General features: G+C 39.6%; 2 protein-coding genes across 2 annotated transcripts; one reads left to right on the top strand and one right to left on the bottom strand.

The window, feature by feature from the left end:
• The first annotated feature begins 2,406 nt into the window (after positions 1–2,406).
• Positions 2,407–11,923, top strand: LOC5576015. Its single transcript, XM_021857030.1, has 4 exons — positions 2,407–2,514; positions 2,583–2,999; positions 3,056–3,140; positions 11,601–11,923. Exons 1-4 carry the CDS (start codon positions 2,496–2,498, stop codon positions 11,749–11,751), a joined length of 672 nt encoding a protein of 223 aa, XP_021712722.1. The 5' UTR covers positions 2,407–2,495; the 3' UTR covers positions 11,752–11,923.
• On the bottom strand, positions 11,794–24,002 carry LOC110681258 (developmentally-regulated GTP-binding protein 2-like). The gene is made up of 2 exons (XM_021857031.1): positions 23,888–24,002; positions 11,794–12,158 (listed from the first exon to the last, which is right to left on the bottom strand). The coding sequence occupies exons 1-2, from the start codon at positions 23,957–23,959 to the stop codon at positions 11,997–11,999; spliced, it is 234 nt and encodes a 77-aa protein (XP_021712723.1). The 5' UTR covers positions 23,960–24,002; the 3' UTR covers positions 11,794–11,996.
• Between the last annotated feature and the right edge of the window lie 6 nt (positions 24,003–24,008).

The following is a 24,008-nucleotide window of genomic DNA, read 5'->3' as shown; positions in this document are numbered from 1 at the left end:
GTTTGAGATTTCTTACGTGCCATACAATTTATTTTTAATTTTCATACAAAAAATCTTACCATGGTGGGAGGGGGGGTTTGAAATTGTCTTACGTAATTAATGGATCGCCCCTTAGCTCGTGTGTGTTAGGCATGTTGCTGACGAAAATGAAAGTTTCTGCCCTGTCGACGATGGACTATCAAATGGCGAGCTCGTTTCATGCTTCTATGTCTAATAAGTAAAATTTGACCATTCACCTTTATGTCGGGACAACAGTACGAATGTTAAGGTTATGGAATTGTTTAAAAATAATGAATGGTTTGTCGCTTCAAATGTCGGCATGCTCAATTTCATATTTTTATTTTTTTTTTTCAACTTATGCATTACCTCTTGTATTTTTAAATAAAAAAAAACCAATTATGAATGGTTCGCATAAAATAGCACAACTGAGAGCAGACAAATGTTTCTATGAAATTCTATGCTGTCTGTGAAATCAAATTGAAAACTGTTTCGGCTATCATTGGAGTAAATTGAGAACTCACTGGAATACTCATATTTTTTGTTTGATATCGAAACGAACCTACAAGATAAACGCATTATATTTTTATACACTAAAATCAATTTTATTGTAGAAACTACTAAATCCACGGTAACATTAAAAAAGCACCAACGATTTTCAACCGATTACATTAATCTGTTAACTAGCGTTAGCGTAGATACGGTATACTTCGTAGATTGTATACTATGTATACTAGTAATATTCATGTTTTTTTTTTATTTTGATAATCTCACCTAGATTGCTTTCAGGAGTAAGACTGGGAAAGTGAACCAATCCTACACAAGAATATCAGAACCATAAATATGCTATTCCCGGCCATGCCCATCTTTACCGTAACTTAGGAAAAGAAGATGAAATATTGATGTAGCACTTACTTAATGAGAGGCCACCGACTCAGCGACACCCTCATAAGTGCTACGGAGTTGGAGATTGGGAGGGGTAATCGGTCAGGATTCGCTGAATAGCTGGCGATAGACCAAGAGCGGTTTTTTTTTGTTTTTGTTTTAATCCTTCGAATGCCGACATTTGACATTTACAGCATGATGAACATTCGCGTAAATTTAGTCGATTCAACGGTAGTGACTCTCTGCTCGTTTATAAATAAAAAGCAGAAACGATCAAGAGTTATCCGATTGTTTCTTACCCGAACTACCCACATTTTCAAGGGTCTGATTGTGCTCCTAATCCACCCTCAGTTTTTAATCTTCTCGGCAGCTTGAAATTTTATTTTCTCGAAGTGAAAGTAATTTTTATGCGTGATAGCCGTACTATGCAGTAGTTTAACCAGAATCCTTAGGCCAGAAGATAAAATCTAAATTTTGTAATAAAAAGGTTGCCATTGCTTCGAAATTCACACATCATTTAATCAAAACTACTAACAACAGCGATCCATTATCAAAACTCATCGCTCGCTGGAAAATATAATTCCAAGCCCAGGGAGAAATTGTAAAAGCCGAATATTGAGATATTATTAAGACGAATATTGGGTTATTATATTCCAACTATTCGATATTCGCTTAGTGCAACATCAAAATAAGTTTTAATTATTTTCATTCCTTGCTTGGGCTTCCAATTAAAATAGACACTTTTTAGAGACTGATAGGGGAAGGCGGGCAGTATGGTCATATGAGGTAAAATGGACCACCTTTCATTTGAGCTTAAAAAAACAGAATTTGAACTCGATAACCTTAAGACCTCATAAAGTATGCTTCGATTAGCCACCACCGTAAAACCGACGCAAAAATCTGATTTTGTACTTTATATATCCATACAAATCTGAAACGTTGATGCTACTACGGAAATCTTAAAAGATTTTGGATGTAAAAACAAGCTTTGCATAAAGTTTGTTTATTGTTTTCAATTTTTTTCATAGCAGTTTGTTCTCCCATTGTTTATAGGCATTATGTGCACAAAGTTGTATAGATTCTAAAATCAATTTTCAATAAAACATAATTTATATGAAACATCTAGGAACGGGGCAATATGCTCATCGTAGGGGGACCATTTCGCCCCGTATTGTGTAGAGCCACACACAAAATAGTGTTTTTCAAAAATGATCACAAAAAAATCTAAGTAATCTTTTTAACAAAATACAACTGTGGTATGAAAGAAGATACATCAAACTACAAATTCAGCTTATGGATCGATTAAATTATATCGTGTTTCTATGCTTTTCAAGAACTTTTGCTTAGGAGGACCATACTGCCCCTATCGACCCTATTTATAATTCTCTTATGAACGCTACTTTGCACCCAAAGTTAGGCAATATAAAAACCGTATCCAAACGTTTACGCTAGCGTTTCAGCAGCAGCTTTACTCTTTTCAACGTCTGCTCTCCACCACATATCGTTGCTGATAGCTATAGCGATGTGGACGATTTCTACGGTGCATGCATATTACGTAGTGCAGCTTAGGCGATTATCACTGTGAGTCATCGAGTTCAGTTTCAGTATACACAATGAGCAAAATACACGAAAGTACCTACCTAGTTTGAAACATTTTGACAAAACCCTTAAGTTCTCTCAAACTTCTTTGCCTCCTCAAGATATCAACTGCGACGTATGCGGCGTTCAGAACTTCCCTGGGATCCGGTACGCCTGCCTCAGCTGCCATGATTACGACCTGTGCGAAAGTTGCCAGAAGCGTGGAGCATTCAGTAAGACACACGCCCCTTACCATCCAGTGCAATCCGTCCTAACGCAGTACGATTTCGTGCAAAAGTTTCAACACAGTGGAACGACCAGTTCTACGGGGTTCCAAATCTATCGTTGCCCACACTGTGGGAATGATGGCTTTAGCTTGTCCACATTGCTCACTCACCTGAAGGCGGTGCATCCGGAGTCTAAGAACAGAGTCCGTTGTCCCGTTTGCGTCACGTTTCGAATAGGCCGGTACGGGTCGGATCTGCTCGACTGGAGTTTGGCGTTCCACATCGAGAATGGACACATGGGATTCAATACCGGTGGGGTGGATAGAAGCGCTAGAATAGGACATTAATCGACGTTCCTTTTGTTTTAGATGTGGAACATATGTTTAAGACCCTGCAGTACGCGGCAACGTCTTATTCCAGAGGCAATCCGTCCTGGTCGATAGATGCCGATGGGTGAGTGTAACATGGTAGATGCATGATAACTTTTTCATGGGGAAAATTAGGTACATTCTCCTACGATTTCAATTTACTTATTTCTAATAATAAGATAATATTTAATCCGTAGGCTGCGGGACGAACATTTAAAATTGAAATTACTCGTGTTTAAATATAAGTCAACATACTTCCATGAAATTTACAGGTTCGCTTTATTATTGATTTTAGTTTCATGAGTACTGAGGAATCGTAGATTTGGAGAATTGTAAACAAAGTTAGGGGTTGGCGGAGCAATATGGTCATACGGGGCAATACGGACCGAGCTTGAAATACAGATTTTGACCCCGATAACATTACGGGGTGGTACAAAAGATGCTTCAATTAGCCACTACCGTGAAATTCGTGTAAAAAATTGGTTTTATACTTTATAGAGTGCTTCGTGAGGCCCAAGCAGGACGGTTCGGTTTTGCGTCGTCCGATAGATTTTGCTCACGGTTTCGAGCGTGTTTTCGTCGCCGGAGATTTTTTTTTCCCTATTTTGGAGCGTCTTGCTGGGTAGGTATTTGGGAAGGTCCAAGCAAGACGGTTTGTTTTCGGAACGCCAAGAAGTTTTGCTGTTAGTGTCAGTTTTGTGTTCAGTCGAGAATGGATTACCAACTGGTGAGTTCGTTTCATGCTTATGATAACACATTTTTTCTTGAAAGCGTAGCTTTTATGTAATATTAAAACAAACTTTGTATGGTTCGTCACTATAAGTGTCGGCATTATGCTATTTTCTTATACAATTTCAATATACATACAGTCATCTCTCTCTTACTCGATATTGAAGGGACCATCGAGTTAGGGAGGTATCGACTAACAGAACACAAAACCAGTGCATCTGCAATCCAAGGGACCATCCAGTTAGCCATGAAAACCAAATTTTACTATGGTTCTCTAACTCGATATCGAGGTACGGAATATCGAGTAAGGGAGAGTTAACTGTATATTATTCTCTTTTTGACATTATTAAAAATTATCTTTTGAATTGTTCGACATTGTGAACGTTGACGTATTTTTTAAAACTTCTATCATATCTTTTTTTTTTTTGTTGTATGGTATTCAGTTGGAGCTGCCTGACAGCTTAACTTGTTGAGGCTAAACCCTCGGTCTGGCTTTTGCCAAGTTTCCCCTCTACCAGGACCAATACTCAGACGGACTAGGCAATGGCGCCCACATGAACACTGTTTTTTATTAGTATTGTGACGTGGTAGTTTTTGAAAAGTACCCATATTCCCTTGCTTCTGAGAAAAGGAAGCATTATGAAAATCAGCAGCTCCATTAGAATTTGTTTGAAATAGTAGTGTAGAATTTGTTTGAAATAGTAGTGCATTACTAATAGAGTAGTGTGTGATCCTTTGACCGTGACGCTTGCTCCTGCGGGGGCGGGTGAAGCGGTCAGACAGGATCAATCTTGTTACGCGCGCAGTGCAGTGGGGGGAAGAAAAGTGGCGTGATCCGCGAGATAATTTAGTAGTGTGTGATCCTTTGACCGTGACGCTTGCTCCTGCGGGGGCGGGTGAAGCGGTCAGACAGGATCAATCTTGTTACGCGCGCAGTGCAGTGGGGGGAAGAAAAGTGGCGTGATCCGCGAGATAATTTAGTAGTGTGTGATCCTTTGACCGTGACGCTTGCTCCTGCGGGGGCGGGTGAAGCGGTCAGACAGGATCAATCTTGTTACGCGCGCAGTGCAGTGGGGGGAAGAAAAGTGGCGTGATCCGCGAGATAATTTAGTAGTGTGTGATCCTTTGACCGTGACGCTTGCTCCTGCGGGGGCGGGTGAAGCAAACATGTTATGCGCGCAGTGCAGTGAAAAAGTGTATCGTATTTGGCGGTAAGCTCAGTGTGGCGACGGAAAAAAAGAGCATTACATCCAGGTAAAATCGTTCATTATTATTATTTACTCACCTATTACCATTTGAAACTAAATACGTGCCAGGGTCGAAAATTTAATTTTCGATTCGGGAAGTGTAAAAACATTTCATATATCCATTTGATATCTGGGTGTTTTTATGCGGGGCTTACTGTATATGAAAATGACCTCAGAATGTGTGTGTATTTACTGCCATTCTTGAAATGGGTCGTTGGAATTTCAGTAGAGCTATCACCTTTCATCTCCCGGGTTAAAATTGTCTGCAGATATAAATATATCGAAGGGTATCAAATATACATGCATACAATTTTCTTCCATAAAAGCACTGCCGGTCAGTGGGAGATGGATTGTATACACACACACAATAGTAGTGCATTACTAATACTGTCTAGTCGAAATGGTTTTGAATAATTTGTCATTCAAGTGCTATTATGATTACTATTGTCTTTTACGTAAGATTAGAGTCTTAAATGTCAAGTGTCGTCAAGTCTTAACAAAATTAGGCTGTTTAGTAGTAGTTCTAGTTAATTTCATTTTTTGTTGTTAAAAGCATTTATTGGTCATTACGTTCATATACCCTTAAAGAAAAAAAGTCACTTTACTTGTCTGTTCAACAATTTTTCGAAACTAGCAAGTGTACCCTAATGATCGATCTCAGCGTCTTACTTTCCATAGTCATTTTTATAGTGAATATTGAAGAGTAAAGTTACCTTAGGCTTCTATTACAGTCTCCTACAAGATTCACTTTTCGGTGGCAAATGCAATGCTTCACAACGCCTACTTTGTAAATTATGCGAAAATGAAGCTGGAATTAGATTATTTATACCGCTGTTACAAAAGAGGTATTTCTTATTATGGCAATGTAAAAACCATATTAAAATAAGATTGTCGCCACTTATTTCTACTCAGTGAATCTACTAGTAATTTTCCTAAGAGTTCCTAAGTATTCCCTACGTCGTATATGATAACGATGTATCTAGCTAGCTAATAGTAAGAGTGGCTACGGATCATTCTGGTTAGCAAAAGGCAAACTGAACGTCACCAATAGTATTAATGTCCACTTCGAATAGATTAATTATTTGAAATGGGCATCAATTCTATCAATGACGCAGAATGTCCGTTGGATCACATTCGAGATATAAGTGTAGAACTAGCCCTCGTGCGTTAAAATACACTCAAATAAAGATTTAAAAAAAAAAAAAAAAAAAAAAAAAAAAAAAAAAAAAAAAAAAAAAAAAAAAAAAAAAAAAAAAAAAAAAACAACATCCGAGATATTATTGCGTCTATGCCATATGAATTATGACGCGGCTTTAAGCAAAAAATGCCAAAATGTGATACCACCACTACAGGTTACGCCTGTGGTTTCCATCATATGGGCTAATGGATTATGCCCTCCCATCGCGGCAAGGTCGCATAACCAAGGGGAGGGTTTTTTAAAACTTCTACCATATCGAGACAAAATGCACAGTAATACTCATGTGTCATTTTCAAACAAACTATGTATGGTTCGTCACTACAAGTGGCGGCATTATTCCTGTTTCATATAATTTAAAATATATACATGTAATTTTCAGTTTTCGTCATTAATAAAAACGTCTTTTGAATTGTTCGACATTATAGATGTTGACGTATTTTTTAAAGCTTCTACCAAAAACTTCTCGGGACAAAAATACAAAACTAGCTTTAAATAAAGGTCGTATATTTCCCCCTTGTCCATGGATCGCATCACCGACCAGAGGTGACTCCCAGATTTTTTCCTCCCTCACTAATAAACACCCTTCCTGTGGTGATTGTGGAGATGCAGAGGTATTCTCGGTCTCTAGAAGCAACAATCAATACACCACAGACAAACAGACGTAACACTTAGAACAAATCTCGATCAAAATCATAGTCATGAGGACATGTGCGCCCAATGCTAAAATTATTGTATTTGGCCGACGGGCCAATAGATGGCGGTAGTGTGCAAACGTCAAACGCGAACAAAAACGATGCGAGCGCTGCGGGTGGCGGATTGGCCACCTACCATATTTTTGAATCGCCCGTTAAAAAGGTGGTCGATGGACAATGATGAGAGTGTGGCGTCTGTTTGTCTGTGATTACACCCTAACATCCCTTTTTTTTTAGATTTAACATCATTTCGTTCTTCTACTTGCGATGGGCATATTGTGCACAAAATTATACAGATTCCTAAATTCATTTCCAAGTGGCGTTAATTCAAAAACCCTACTTTCGTTAGACGATCTTATATCTTGAAAACGTTGTGGACACAGCTTTTACTACTTTCAGCAACCATAAAATGGCAAAATAGTGTGCCATGCCTTGTGCATGCATGCTCGTAAATAGCGCAATCGTTGCTACACTCAGCTTAGCTAACTATGTATGTGTGTCACAATTGATGCTTCGGTTGGTGAGTTAAATAGGAAATACATCTATCGTTTAGTGTATCTACAACACAATTGTTACTAATTAATTTGATAATGTATTTAAATTTAAGAATAATAAAAAGATGAAAAAACTAAAAAAATAACCCAAAGAAAATATATAAAATTAAACTCCAATTTTAAATTCAAAAACTAATTAACAAGCAAACTTTTTTTTTTGAACTATTTACACTTTAGTCCTCTCAGAGTCTATCCTGGAGATTCACTGGGCGGACTCACTTCCCACACTGGTATCACGAATTCAATTTGCACAATAATTTAATATTTAACCCTCTAATACCCAACCCCTTTAGTGGGGACGGACCTGGTGTAGTGGTTAGAACACTCGCCTCTCACGCCGAGGACCTGGGATCGAATCCCATCCCCGACATAGTCACTTATGACGTAAAAAGTTATAGTGACGACTTCCTTCGGAAGGGAAGTAAAGCCGTTGGTCCCGAGATGAACTAGCCTAGGGCTAAAAATCTCGTTAATAAAGTCAAACCAACCAACCAACCAACCCCTTTAGACGGGGTACACTTTGGAATGATTGTACCCCGTTTGGCATAATGGTCGTTTGGCATAAGGTCGTTTGGCATAAAGCCGTTTGGCATAATGGCCGTTTGGCATAATGGTCATTTGGTATAATGGCCGTTTAGCATAATCATTAACTTAGAATGAATATCGCCATTTTCGAAGCTTTTACCGAGATCAACACCACTGAGCCCATAGCAAACATTTTGGTAGGTTCTCAACAAGCGTGGTGTTCGTTCGGAGATAGCACTAAATACAACTCGTGACGGGTCTTGTGGAAGATCTTTTTGGAATATTATTTTTTCTATATCCCAGAACATAGAGTATCTTTGAGCTTGTTGCGATATACATATTTGAATATAGTAAATTGGCAAAGAAAGTTCGCAGTAATTCATAAAGGGAACGCTCATAGAATATTCCGCTACAGATCAAGCTCTGTTCCAGTTTGGACGTAACACTTGATGAAAATTACTTGATAAAAGAAGGGGAAATTTATTTGCAAAATATAAAAAGCCTCAAAGATCTACTACTGCAGCATAATGAAAAAATATCCTATAAGTATATGAGAGCAGATTATTTTTCGTTTAAAATGTTTAAAAAAAAAAAATCTTCTCAAAGTATAACTCCAATGAACAACGCATTTTTAAAAGAAAACATTTGTGGCAAAACTATTCAATCATTCAATATAAATATATTAATTTTTGAAGTGTACATCAAAAACACCGTCTTTTATCGAAAGAAGGGAAAATTTGTGATTGAGATAATATTTTTCCAGCATATTTCGAAAGGATGATCTCGTTTGCAAACAGCACGTCTTGCAAAAGTTGAGAGACCAGCAAAATATAAAAATGGTTAACAATTAGCTTTACTTAATAATAAAATTTAAAACAGTATAAATATAAAGATCAACCTATTTTTAAAAGAAGGCAAAATGTATGATTAGATCTATAGAAGATTGGACGACAAAAATTATTGCGGCCTAATAAAACGAAAAGACATCAACAATTGCGTTCAGAATCATCGAAGTGTTTGTACTACTTTTCCCCGAATGTGGTTTTTCCAAATGTCGATTCCCGGAATGCCTGTTTATCAAATTATCCTATTCCCTGAATGTCATTTCCCCGAATGAGCGGTTTCCCCGAAAAGTGGTGCAGTTTGAATAGGTGCTATAATAGTTTTCAGTGGCTGGATAGTGAACGAGAAAGAACGATAAGCAATCAAAAGAAGGAGGTATTCTGTCATTCTCGGTTATACACATGTTGGAAAAAATGCTGAAGACGGTTAAACTCGAAAGAACCGCCAATTAAATAAAGAAGGGTGCATATTAGATGGCCAGTTCGATCACCACCCTGAAATGTATAAAGTTACGACAATTATGAGTGCCAAAAACTTTTCGGGGAACTGGCATTCAGGGAAACGACATTTGGGAAACTGACATTCGGGGAAAAGTAGCACAACCCATCGAAGAAGCTGCAGTAAACGATGTCTCCATTCGCTGATAACGTGAGTACATCAATGTTATCGAATGCCACCCTTTTGTCACTTGGAAACAATAAAATATTTAAAAAAGAACAACCTATGTACAAAAAAAAAAGTGCAATTTCAACATTTTTCATACCTATAATTAAAGTTTCATCACATTTCGAAAAAAAAACCTAGAACGTTTGAAAGAGGGGGGAATTTGTGCTATCAAAATCTTTAGTGCAAAAAATTATTCAATAGCGAAACTTAAAAGAAGAATTAATATTTGAAAGAAGGGTAATTTCTGGGTATATAATAAAATATTATTGGCAATAACTTTCCTAACATGCTTTAGTTTAATCAAGAGCAATAATAATATAATATGTTGAATAAAGTATCATTTTGTATCATGACCAGTGTTGATAGACTCACACTCAAAATCTCAATCAATACGCTCTCCTGTGAGAGCAAACTCATTAGAGATCTGCTTCGCAAATCTCACGCTTGAGATTTTGACGCAAAATCAACTCAATCAACTCAAACCGTAAAAAATTATTCAGTCGCAAAACCCGGCAAAAACTCGTGAAACCCGAATGTTGTTGTTTACATTATAAAGGATTAACATAATTTTACCAGACTAACAAGAAATAATTGCCGTACCTGAGTAAACTGTGGAAATGCGAGACAATGAGTTAAAAAGGTGAGTCAACTCATCCATGATTTTTTGACTGCTGAGTTGCATGATTGACAACTCACGCATGAAAAATCTCAAGCGTGAGTTGTGAGAAATTGAGTTTTTCACAACACTGATCATGACTCCAAAAACAAGTGTGGTCAGAAAGATTCTATAGAAACGTAAAAACGAAAGTCATCTTAAGAAAGTCTTGATTTCAGACTTATTATGCCAAACGACTATTATGCCAAACGGCCATTATGCCAAACGACTTTATGCCAAATGACCATTATGCCAAACGACTTTATGCCAAACGACTTTATGCCAAATGACCTACCACCCTTTGGAATGTTGTATATTTTTTCGTAGCTCGGAAATCGAAATGATATTGTTTTTTGCTTAAACTTTAGCTCATAACACGCATATAAGGACAGTTTTTTTAAGACTTTTGTAGCTTTTTTGTATTTTTTAAAAATGTTTGAAAATTTGTATTTTTATAACCTAAAAATGCCTGAGGTTCATTCAACGTGTAATACAAAGAATCATACCTTTTATATTTTTCTACAATCAACCTATCACAGAAAAAGAGTCTGGTGGTATTAACATAATTTCAACTGTTTTTCCGTTAGCTACACGGAGAATAAAATAAAATTCATAAATTTACGAATAAAAATAAATAATAGCCCAAAACGCGTTTAGAACGATTTTAGATAACAAAAAAATATATTTAGATCGAAAATAAAAATTTGGATATTAGAAGGTTTTTATAATGCGGATTGGATTACCGAACATCTCAATATACCGTAAAACGGGGTGAATAGGAAAAGTGGGGCAAATAGATACAAAACGACCTTCAGTTAAAAATGCGACTATTATGTAATGATAAACTTTAAAAACTTACTGAAATATTTTTTTTCCATTAGTTCAATAACAACAGAGTATCGCTAGACTATTTTCAAATTAAAAATGCTACATTTCTCATTAAAAAATTGAGAAGTAAATATTGAAATCTCAATCATTGCTGCTAGCTTGAAACATCCATTATTTTGGCTGATTTCAAAAATGATCGAAAAATTTGCCGGGGCGAATCAGTTAATTAATTTAATCTAGGGTAGTTATTTTTTAATTCTCCTGGTTCATCGTAACACACAAAAAACCCGAGTATGTTCACTTTCTGTACGAAAACATTTTTTTGCCAAATAGTAAAACAGCCCACAATAGAAGTTTATTTGATATTTCCCTACACAGTGCTTCAAATCTATGATTCCCAATTACTCATAAAACTGAACGAAATAATGAAGCAGTCCTGAAAATGTAATGAAAAATATTGAATTTGCTCAAATACGAGCAATTTGAATTTCTCATGACAGCTACACATCCTACTAGTTGAATGACCTGAATTTCATCTCATCCTTCTCAGAATCTTTTGCAGTAACCAGGGGTTTAGTTAAAAAATATCATACAATCTTCAATTTCAGAGCAATCTGCAGCATATGTTCGGCCAAACTGGGAACGAACGGAAACATTTACAGCTTTCTGCAATGCGGTCACGGATTCCATCGTCCGTGTATCGACTCCTGGCTGGAGAACAACAATTTAAGCTGCCCGATTTGTCGCGTACCGAAATAAGTCAGGCGCCAAGGCTTTCGGATGTATTCAACTGCAAACATGCTCGATACATAATAGTTACTTTATAATAATAAATGATTAACCACTGCTTATCGTGCGCTGTTTATCATTTCCAACGACATCCCTCGCCTTGATGGTTTCGCTTGTCTAGCAGTCACAAACAGCTCTCAATTGGAAAACCGCATAAATCATGAAATAGGCATCGATAGTCCAGAAGATGCTGCCCCAGAACGAACATACCTGATTTACTTTTTCACCACTTGGATAACGTCTTCGTCTTGCATAATGTGCGAAATTCCGACTCGTTGGGGAGAATATTTCGTCGAAGTGCCCCAAACCAGCGCGTACTTGAATTGATCGGCCAGGGTTCGATGGATAGCGTGACACACGTGTTCAACCGATACGCCCTAAATAGGAAGAGAATATGCATTCGTTAGTGATATCCATTGGGTGACAGTTCGCGAGAACCACAACCCCATGTTGTACCGATGCTCTTTAATCGGGATGAAATTTTCAAGGTTTGCTCTTCTACATAAAAGGAGATAGGGAGCTGGATCCAATCCTTGACACTTTTTTCTATCTTTATTACGAGATTTTTAGCCCTGGACTAGATCATCTCTGGACCAACGGCTTTTACTTCCCTCCCGAAGGTAGTTGTCATTATAAATTTTGCGTCATAAGTGACTATCTCGAGGATGGGATTCGATCCCAAGTCCTCGGCATGAGAGGCGTGTGCCAGATCCGTCCCCCTATGGACATTTTTAATTAACTTCGGCAGGGTTCTTTAAGCTACTGAGCTCATATTTGGCCACCAAATGCGTCGTACTGAGGTACGTTTTATTACAAAGTTTCAGTTCATTAAAAGTCCGATAAAAAAATACCCTATTGTGCAAAATTTCAGTTTTTTTTATTAGGCGAAAATGCGGCAAAATAATGACTAGAAAAATTCATGTAGTAAAACATGCAAAATTCCAAAACTGCTACAACTCTAGTAAAATGCAAACATTTAGTTTGTTTTTCATGAAAAAATACAGACTTCCAAATTGACATTTTTCTCCCCAACCGTTTTAAGTAGTGGTTTTTGCATGCAAAATTGGATTAAATAAATCCTAATAGTACAAACATGGACAAATCAATGATTTTTTTTAATTTGGTTGGAATAAATCCACATTGCTTGAAAAGTGAAAGAGTTCTGTACAATCTTTTAAAAAATCATGAAAGTTTACATAAAAATGAGTTCCTGCACTTTGTTTTGCGACCGAAATGCAGTGAACATATTTTCATCGAGTACATTTCAGTTTTGAACACAAAAACTGCTTCTGAAGATGATTTCGACGACGGACTCGTAAACGTAAACGTGGATATGAGCTTGCTTTTCACATATGTGTACCATGAGACTTTTCTTGGAATACATAAATGAATTCTATGCTGTAAACAGTTTTACAACACCAGTCAAATATTAAAATCGATCCCAACTGTAATTGATTTTTTTTTTTCATATTTACTGAATCCGGTCAATCTTGAAATTAATAAGATTCAACATCAAACCATGCTAAGAAGATCAAGTCTATATACTTTACAACACTGATCAGCTTGATGTTCAACTGGGAGGTGATTAAGGATCCTAACAATAGTGATCATCTACCAATCTCCTGTGGATCGCTAGAACTGATTGTAGAAACACGGTTTTCAGCAATCAATTTCAGAAGAATGGATTGGGCAACATTCAACTCGAAAGTGGAAAGTGCAATACTTTTTGTGGAAAGTTAAACAATATACGAACATTTCTTCAATATTCAATATTTAAGGTACCTCAACCCTTCTGGGACGATGAATTGAGCGCAGTCCGCCAGGACTCTAGATCAAAATTCAAAGTCTGGCATTGTATCCTAGAATATGAAAAGTATTGTGAATATGTGGAAGCAGACAATAAAATCAAAAGAGTGGTGAAAGTGAAAAAAAGCAATCTTGGAAGCAGCTTTGTGACGTTTTTGATACCTAAAGTTCAGTTCCGGTTCGTGCATCCGGTGAAAATCGACAATAACGTGATGGACAACAGATTAACATATTCCAGGACAAACTTACACTTACATCAACAATGGAAAATGTGATAAACTTCCCAAATTGAGACTGAATTACCTATGTCCATAGTTCTTGCTTAACAACTTCGGATGTAGATGCGGTTATCCAGAAGGGAAAGGACACTGCTCCAGGAGTCGATGGTATATCTTACTCAGTGACTCGGAGGTTGCCATTCACCGACAAGAAATCATTTATTAAAATTTACAACACTATTTTTGAAACAGGTTTCATCCCAGAGGCCTGGAACACCTTTCAAGTGGTTTCGAATCTGAAGCCTGGAAAATCTCTATCGGCAGCAAACTCTTTCCGTCCCATAGCTTTGGCGTAAATGTCTCCATAAAAGTTATCATCATCAAATTTTAGAGTACAGCTCATCGTAGAAACTGTTAAGACTACACTTATCACCTACATTACACTGGGGAAAATATTTCTTCAATCTTAACACTTCAGTCGTCGCGCGTATTTTGTACAACACTGTTGAAAAAACCTCGCTTTTCGTTCACAACAGCAGCGTGGTGGTTCTGACGGTGGTAAACCGCGCGACGACTGGAAGGTTAAGCATCGCACGGGGCTGTTCATCAACTTCATGAAGTCCGTTGCTGGCCAAGCATGGGGTGCCGATCCTGGCGCTCTTCTGATTATGTACAATTCTTACGTTAGCCGATCTTGGACAACGGGTCCATATTTTTCCGTTGCGCCTCTGAAAAAGATTCGATTACTGTAGACCGGATCTAATGGAACTGCATAGGTACGTATTTTTTTAGGCTGCAAAACGGTGAGTCGACAACTAGGAAGGAGCGTTCAACACAGCTCTGGTCCTCACAAGTTCCTACCTCACGCTTCCACGGGTCAAACGATGACAAAGACCGCCAGCTAAGGGTTGCGTACTTAGCTGGTAGTGCAGCCTGGGCACTATTGTCCTTCTGACATCAGCTAGATTGAGAAGGTACGTCTCGAGCGTCTGTTCACCAGGAGGTGCGACTCAAACAGCGTCTGTTCTGGTATCCAGCGGCTGAGTAAGAAATGCTGAATCGCGCACAGCTAAATCCAAGGTGGTACCCCCATCAGCGCGATCGTCCTAGTGTTAGTTGGGACGTTAAACAGAGCTGGCACGATGGCGCTCCGGCGAGACAGGAGTGTTGGCGTAGGCCCAATAAGACACCCGTAAAAAACCTTATTGCGAATAACATAGGAGATAATACGACCCGGAACAATCAGCAAAGACCCACGCGACGAAATAAGGATTACGATTGGAAACTTGGAACATGGAACTGCAAGTCACTTGGTTTCGCAGGTTGTGACAGAATAATCTATGACGAACTACATCCCCGTAACTTCGATATCGTAGCGCTGCAGGAACTTTGTTGGACTGGACAGAAGATGTGGAAAAGCGGGCATCGAGCGGCTACCTTCTATCAAAGCTGTGGCACCACAAATGAGCTAGGAACTGGCTTCATAGTGTTGGGCAAGATGCGACAACGCGTTATCGGGTGGCAGTCGATCAACGCAAGGATGTGCAAGATGAGGATAAAAGGCCGTTTCTTCAACTACAGCATCATCAACGTACACTGCCCACACGAAGGGAGACCCGACGACGAGAAGGAGATGTTTTACGCGCAACTGGAGCAGATTTATGACGGATGCTCGCCGCGTGACGTGAAACTCGTTGTTGGCGACATGAACGCGGCTACGGGACTCAGAAGTAGCCCAAGAATACGCGCAGCAGTTGGAAGTGGCACCGCACGAGAGCGAACGAGGCACGGTATAAACAGGCGCGGAACAGACAAAACTCGATCTTCCGAAGAAAAAAGCGCCATCAAGAAGAACGAGACCGCGAAGCGATGGAAGAGCTGTTCCGCGCTAAAGACACACGGAAGTTCTACGAGAAGCTTAACCGTTCGCGCAAAGGCTTTGTGCCACAAGCCGACATGTGCAGAGACTGTGACGGAAATCTTCTCACGAACGAACGTGAGGTGGTCGAAAGGTGGCGGCAGCACTACGACGAGCACCTTAATGGTGATGTGGCCAGTAGCGGAGGTGGCACGGAAATAACTTTGGGAGCACGCGCGGACGACGAAAGACTTCCGCCTCCAGATCTCCAAGAGATTAGTAACGGAGATTAGACGGTTGAAAAACAACAACGCCGCTGGAGTGGACCAACTTCCGAGCGAGTTGCTAAAATACGGTGGTGATGCACTGGCAAGAGCGCTGCACTGAGTTATTTCCAAGATTTGGGAGGAGGAAGTATTGCCGGAGGAGTGGATGGAAGGTGTCGTGTGTCCCATCTACAAAAAGGGCGACAAGTTGGATTGCGCCAATTATCGTGCGATCACAATTTTGAGCGCCTCCTACAAGGTACTCTCCCAAATTCTATGCCGCCGTCTATCACCAATTGCTAGAGAATTCGTTGGACAATATCAGGCAGGATTTATGGGCGAACGAGCAACAACGGACCAGATATTCACCATCCGCCAGGTGTTGCAGAAATGCCGCGAATACAATGTACCCACACATCATTTATTCATCGATTTTAAATCGGCCTATGATACAATCGATCGAGAACAGCTATGGCAGATTATGCACGAATACGGTTTCCCGGACAAACTGATAAGATTAATCAAGGCGACGATGGAGCGAGTGATGTGCGTAGTCCGAGTATCAGGGACACTCTCGAGTCCCTTCGAATTTTCAGTTACTTGGTTTCGCCGACGACATTGATATTGTTGCACGCAACTTTGAGACGATGGCGGACACGTACATCCGACTAAGGGCTGAAGCTAGGCGAATCGGACTGAACATCAATGTGTCGAAGACGAAGTACATGATAGCGAGGGGCTCAAGAGAAGAACGGGCACGCCACCCACCTCGAGTTCATATTGACGGTGATGAAATCGAGGTTGTCGAAGATTTCGTGTACTTGGGCTCACTGGTGACCGCCGACGACACCAGCAGAGAAATCCAGAGACGCATCGTTGCTGGAAATCGTGCCTACTTTGGATGCTCCGATCGAGCAAAGTTCGCCATCGCACGAAGCTAACCATCTACAAGACGCTGGTTAGACCGGTACTCCTCTATGGGCACGAAACATGGACCCTTCGTGCAGAGGATCAACGCGCCCTTGGTGTTTTCGAACGGAAGGTGTTGCGGACCATCTACGGCGGAGTGCAGATGGAAGACGGAACGTGGAGAAGGTGGATGAACCATGATTTGCACCAGCTGCTGGGAGAACCAACCATTGTCCACCTCGCAAAAATTGGGAGGCTGCGGTGGGCCGGGCATGTCACCAGAATGTCGGATACCAACCCGGTGAAAATGGTTCTCGAAAACAATCCGACCGGTACAAGACGATGTGGTGCGCAGCGAGCAAGATGGGTCGATCAAGTTGAGGACGATCTGCGGACCCTTCGCAGAATGCGTGGCTGGCGACGGGCAGCCATGGACCGAGTCGAATGGAGACGTCTCCTACGTACAGCAGAGGCCACCCAGGCCTTAGCCTGACTGGTAAGGTAAGGTAAGGTACGTATTTTACTTGGATCCACAAAAAAAAACTCAAACGGCTTCTCTAGAGGTGATGGCAAGACTTACACCTTTGGTGCTTATTCTGCGCGGCGTGTGAGGTGAGACGAATCGAATGAGGTGACAATTATCGACTCGTTCCCATTTTATTAACATTAATCGTCTCACGTCACTCGAGGTGAGAGCAACTCGTCTTGGCTCACACGCAGAAATTCACCGGAAGAAGGTATTCCATCAAATCTTGGAATGATAAATTTGTAAAGACGACAATCGATGGCTCTGCTCCAACCTGGATCCGTCGTAGTATTTTACAGTACATGGCTTATACAAGACGGCAAGCAAGTGGAAACATTCGAAGTACTGCCATGCTTTGAGTTCGAATCAGGCATGTGACAAAAAGTAGTAACTACAGATAAAACGGTATCGTTCGAATTATCAAGAAACCCCTCCTTGAAAGCTAGCGAAGTCGTCCGCAATCTTCTCGAACATCGATATCCGAATGCATTTGCATCAAATCTGGCTACAGACGGTTCCAAAACAATTGATGGAACTGCCTATGTCTATGTAGTAAATGAGCTTGGTCAGCCAATTCTATCCATTGGCGTAAATACGGGGGGGCTAGGGGGGCTTAGACCCCCCTAGAAAAGTTCAAGCCCCCCCTAGAAAATTTTTACTCTCATGCTAAGCATACGCTTTACTTAAGGGATTTTTTCGATCAGAAGAGTCAAGCCCCCTCTAGATTTGAGTTCAAGTTACGCTAATGCCAATAATCCAAATCAAGTTTCTGTCTTTCATGCGGAGTTGCTCGCACTTCGGTAAGCCACATAAATTATCGCAGCTATGCCGAGGGCCGACTATGTAGTACTCACGGATAGCTTAAGTAGCCTTGAATCTCTTTCCAGCATAAGAATCACTTCTTATCACTCGTCGGCGTGGTATGAAATTAAAACATTGATCAAATCCATATAAGAAAAGAGATTGATAATGATTCCTATGGGTACCATGTCATCATAATATACCGTGAAATGAAGCAGTTGACGGAGCAGCAAAAGGAGCATGCCAATCGGGTGGATCAGATTACTATATCGGTTCACATGTTTGGACATAGCTTATCCTATTCGGACAAGATCTATCAACTAGTGGCAATCAGCTTGGAATGCGGACATTAAAGGCAGATTTTGTCAGAGTATTCTTTCAATCGCCTCAACGCAAGCCTGGTTTAAATATTCTGTTTTTTTTTTCACGGAGAGATATCATTTATCCAAACTGATAAGCAACCACTGCCGTCACACCTCAAGCGGAATAACATCGTCGAACACGAGACTTGCCAGTGTGGTGAAGGCATAGCTTCGCTAGATCATCTCCTATTCGACCAATTCGACTAAGACGATTGGAGACGGAATGTTTGGGCCGATTCGTCGTACCTATAGGGTCTTGTTTCCCGGACTCGAAAAAATCCCGGGATTCGGGATTTTATTTTTTAAAAATCCCGGGATTTCCCGGGATCCCGGGACACAAATTAGATGCTTCCAAAACGAATATAGAACGGCCGGAGCGGGCATTAAAGCAATATTTAGTTTTATAGAGCAGTTTCATAATAACCGAACTTGTTTTTGAAGGTTAAGTCGGATTAAAATAGGCAAAAACAATGTTCTGTTAGATTCAATTCATCTGCAGTTGAAGTCAATGGGCATTTATTAAAGTAAAAGAAAAAATAAATCAAAAGTGATACATAAGGTATAGGTGATACCAATCACTCTAGAATTCAACCAAAATTATTTACATTGTTGTGTCATATGGAATCTTTATGCTATTAAATTATTAGCATGACAGCCACAGGCATGTTAGTCCTGGAAAAGTGTGAGGTACACTGGGCAAACTAAAACGGTTATTGTAAGATAAAGTGGCATCGATAAAATTTTAATGTTTTTCAACCATCTAAGCATTTTTTTGACAAACGGAACAAACTGTAGAAAAACCTATTACAGTATATTGGAAATTACGTTACTAACATATCAGAAAAAAAGTATAGTCTTTGCAGTATCATCGCGACACCAACGACCATGACTGACACCACTTTGGTTTCTGGCCGGCATCACTTCCAGACAAGCACAGTTAAAATGACGACAACGACCTTTTTAATTACTGCGATAAACCTCAATAAAAACGGTTATTTAGTAAGCAAAATACAATAACTAAAATACATTCTTGTATCAACAGTCACCAGAAAAATATGCAGCTTGTTTTGTTCCATTATAAGAAAATAATACAACAGTATTTTCTAGCTCAACATGCAATTTCGGGAAATCCCGGGATTTTCGAAAATATCCCGGGATTCGGGATTTTTTAGATCCCGGGATTTCCGTGTTCCAGTACTCTATCAGTTCATGCCGAGACTATCGACGCCGAGAATTCGATTTGGAAATCTTCATCCGAATTTTCTACCAATGCTGGCCCTGGACTCAACCCCTCCTGGACACCCGGAACGCACTCTAGCCCTTGATTCCTCTGACGCAGTCCTGCCTTCTGCTGGCTCCGTTCATCAAAGTCGTTCCGGTCCTGTAGTCAGATGTGGAGAGAGGGTCTTCCAAGCATCCAATCACGGCGAGTATTTTCCTTCTGTACGCCCTCAGTCGTCGCCTGATATTTACATGGATTTCAGGAACATCAGCGATCCCGTACCAAAACGATTCGAGGACATCGTAGTTAACTACCAAAATGTTGGTGGAATTAACTCATGTGTGGAGGACTACCGCTTGGCTGTTCCGGGTTCCAGTTTTGATATCATCGTTTTAATCGAGACGTGGCTTGATTCTCGAACTTTGTCTAGCCAAATTTTTGGACCAGATTACGAAGTTTTCCGTTGTGATCGGAGTCCAGATAACAGCAAGAAATCTACTGATGGTGGCGTACTCGTTGTAACTCGTTATCATGAAACCACTTCTGTCGCACTGCAAGCAACACCTTTGTCCTGATAAACACGGGTTTGCTGCCGGTCGTTCCACGGCAACCAATTTGCTCTGTTTGACATCGTTTATAACCGACAGCATGGTAGAACGATCACAAACGGATGTTATTTACACCGATCTGTCCGCCGCATTTGACTATTTTAATGACGTTCATTCGGCCATCAGAAGTCCTCGGCTATCATATGCTAATGATCTCAAAATGATTCTTAAGATCCACTCCATTGCCGACTGTGGGGTTTTGCAACAACAGCTTGATCACTTTGCCGATTGGTGTTTCCTGAACCGTATGGTAGTTAACCCAAAGAAGTGTTCCATTATAACGTTTACAAGGAAAAGACAGCCGATAATATTTGACTACTGCCTGCTGGGAACTACAATCGATCGTGTGAACCAAGTAAAGATCTCGGGGTGATTCTGGATTCAAAGCTGACATTCAAGCCGCATGTTACGTACATTGTCGACAAGGCAATGTTCTGGAATTGGGATTCATCTTCAGGATTGCAAAGAACTTCACAGACGTCTACTGCTTAAAGTCCCTATATTGCTCGCTCGTGCGCTCCACTTTGGAATACTGTTCCGCGTGTTCCGCGGTCTGGAGCCCCGCTTACGACAACGGCTCCGAAAGGATTGAGTCCGTACAGCACCGCTTTCTTCGGTTTGCACTTCGGAAACTGCCATGGAGAAACCCGTTCCGACTGCCAAGCTACGAGAGTCGATGCCAGCTGATTGATCTAGAGCTACTTCGCACCAGAAGGGACGTCTGCAGAGCTCTTATGGTTGCAGACACGCTACAAAGACGGATATATTGTGCCTTCATCCTGGAAAAAAATGGTTTACACGCCCAGTCACGATCACTCCGGAACAATGTTATGCTACGCTTGCCACTACGAAGAACTAACTACGGAATGCATGGGGTGATCATCGGTATCCAGCGCGTCTTCAACAGGATTGCCCTACTGTTTGACTTTCACCTCACCGCTGTGAATCGCTTCGTCGAAGATTTTCGGAGTTTTTTGCTGGTAGAAGCGGATAACGACAACGATTATATGTTAAGTGTTTTTTTTAATTGCCTGACAACGTTTATCATTATGTTTGAGACTGTGACCAAAATTATGTTTGTGATCTAGTTTTTTTTTTTTTTAATTTGTATTGCTGTCCTTAGTTTAGACAATATCATTGGGGCTACGAAGCCTGTTGATAAATTTAATAAATAAAATAAAATAAATATAATCAGCGGATAAATGTCTAATTTAAATTTTGAATTTGTGGTAAATTTTTTGAAATTATTCACATATTTTTTACAAAATTGCTGAACGCATTCCTTACTAAATTTCTAAATTAAATTTAAGCAGTCTATGACGAGTTTCTGATGAACTGTTTGAATAATGTTCAGTTGGTATTCCGTTCCGTTCGAAAAACTTCTGTTCAGATTCCTTCAGAAGACAAGTTGGAGATTCACACAGTTTGACTTACAGTCGAAGATTAAGCTAAGTAGGTTGTTCCGCTCAAGAAAAATAAAAATTTCTGCGGGAAGAAATGGTTAAAAAGTTTTATACAGCTAGCTCCATTTGAACCGACATTTTTGCATTTCTTGCAAGAAATTTCCCACGCAACAAGAAAGCCGACTACTTTTCTTTTCAGGTGCAAAGTTCCCTTACCCCCATGCAATACCTATACCAGAAAATCAGCCAAACACGACAAAAAATGTCTAGATTTTTCGTCAGAAATATTTGCAAAGTATTCGTATCCTTAAAAAAGCTAGCCAATATTTTCTTGACATCGAAGAGCTCCTGTGGGAATCTTTGGGATCTGCTAGAGTAGCTACTTGGTATTTCAATCTAAATACTCTGCAAGGAGAAAAAAGTAGAAACTTCAGAGACCTTTTAGAGATTTACATTGAAATAAAGAACAAGTCTCTAAAACGGTCCTGCTACCTGCTCTGCGATATGATGGATTACCTATTTTATCAAACTTAACACCATGCTCGTTTTGATGTTCATTTAACAAAGAAATCATACCAAATTTCAAACTTAATCCGTGCATTTTTACTATTAGGAACAAATGCTACCATTAGTGGTGCACCTTAAGGAAAAACTGCTAAAACATAGCGATAGAATCATAAATTTGTGGGCTTCGTAGCCGTGCGGTTAGTGTCACCGAGGCATTTAGCCGCATCGTGCTAAGGAGTGTGGGTTCGATTCCCGCCTCAGGCCGAAAAACTTTTCGAGAGGAATGTTTTTCCGACTGTGCCACTGGGCGTTGCATGCTAGTCCGTTGTCTAGTGTGGTGCTTCCTTCAAAGGGCAACTAGCCCACTGGAAGCATTAACGTGTAGTGAAAAAAACATATCAGTCGATAGATTTCAAACTCTTCTATCATTCAAATGTATAAAAGTCACGTTTTATTTGAAATTTCCCAGCAAAATGTCTTGCACACATAATAGGAACACTGTTCCTTTAGTAGAGGTATGTTTTACCCCTCTAATACCCAACCCGCCTTTAGACGGGGTACACTTTGTAATTTTGTGTATTTTTTCGTAGCTCGGAAATTAAAATGATTTTATTTTTGGCTTAAACCTTGACTCATAACACGCATTTAAGAAACGTTTTTTATTGATTTTTGAAACTTATTTGTATTATTGAAAATTGTTTGAAAAATTGTATTCTTTATTAACCTACAAATGCCTGGGATTTCATTTAACGTGTATTATAAAAAATCGAAACTTTTATATTCTTTCTACGATCAACCTATCACAGAAGAAAGAGCCTGATGGTATTGAAATAATTTCAAATCTGTTTTTTTCCGTTTAGTTATACACGGAAAATAAAAAATGTTCCAGAAAAAAATTTAAAAAAATCATATTTCAAAAGTATATTAAAAACTCAAATTTTTATTATTGTCAAAAATCAGTAACCAGAAGCGGCTTCAAGAAAAAAAATTAAAGGATAGGATGTTCAAAAATAAAAATAATAAAAATCAAAAATCAAAATTCATAAATTTGCGAAGAAAAATAATTCATTGCCCCAAACCGTGTTTAGAAATGATTTTATATAACGAAAAATAATATTTAGATCGAAACAAAAATTTGGGTATTAGAGGGTTAAGAATGATTCCTTTTAGTGGCGCAAACCATGTTGATTTACTTATGGGTGACCCTCCATTTGGATTGCACCAGGTGCCCAAAGGAATGCAAAACATTTTAAGCAAAGTAATTGTTTTAAATAGTTTAATGATTGAATTTAATGGATATTATTCGATTACTTGTATCATTTTCGCATCGTGCATCCTAGAAAAAAATCATACAGTCATGTTTTAGCCAAACATACCAAAATACACTACCTCTACTATTGGAGCTACCTTCACTAAGGGAGCGTTTGCCCTAGTTATATTAGTTTTCATGAGTTTGCATGTTTTGTAGCATGATATCATCAGTGGTTCTTTGCCCCACTTTTTCCTAGCATAAAAATCTTCAAAATACAATAAAAGTTTGACACAACGTCCCTTGAAAAGGGGATAGCGATTCTCGCGAACTAGCTCCCAAAGCCCCATAAATCATATATGTATCCTTACCCTTCTCAGGATCAATCCATCGTCGAAATCTGGAGGCGCGCCGGGCTTCTTGGTGTACACTCTAATCAGCATCAGGTGCTCCCACAGCACCTCCAACAGGTAGTCCAGGTTTAGATGCATA

The sequence above is a fragment of the Aedes aegypti genome, unplaced genomic scaffold (genome assembly GCF_002204515.2).
Source record: "Aedes aegypti strain LVP_AGWG unplaced genomic scaffold, AaegL5.0 Primary Assembly AGWG_AaegL5_hic_scaff_623_PBJ_arrow, whole genome shotgun sequence".
NCBI lineage: Eukaryota > Metazoa > Arthropoda > Insecta > Diptera > Culicidae > Aedes > Aedes aegypti.
The sequence above is the reverse complement of the archived record's forward strand: the minus strand, read 5'-3'. Positions and strand labels throughout refer to the sequence as shown.

Excerpts from the sequence above, each read along its gene's own strand:
- LOC110681258 (XM_021857031.1), bottom strand. The coding sequence starts at position 23,959 with ATGCTGATTAGAGTGTACACCAAGAAGCCCGGCGCGCCTCCAGATTTC. Across the intron at positions 12,159-23,887 it reads ATGGATTGATCCTGAGAAGG|GGCGTATCGGTTGAACACGT; the intron begins GTAAGGATACAT and ends CTTCCTATTTAG.
- LOC5576015 (XM_021857030.1), top strand. Across the intron at positions 3,000-3,055 it reads ACACATGGGATTCAATACCG|ATGTGGAACATATGTTTAAG; the intron begins GTGGGGTGGATA and ends CTTTTGTTTTAG. Across the intron at positions 3,141-11,600 it reads TGGTCGATAGATGCCGATGG|AGCAATCTGCAGCATATGTT; the intron begins GTGAGTGTAACA and ends CTTCAATTTCAG.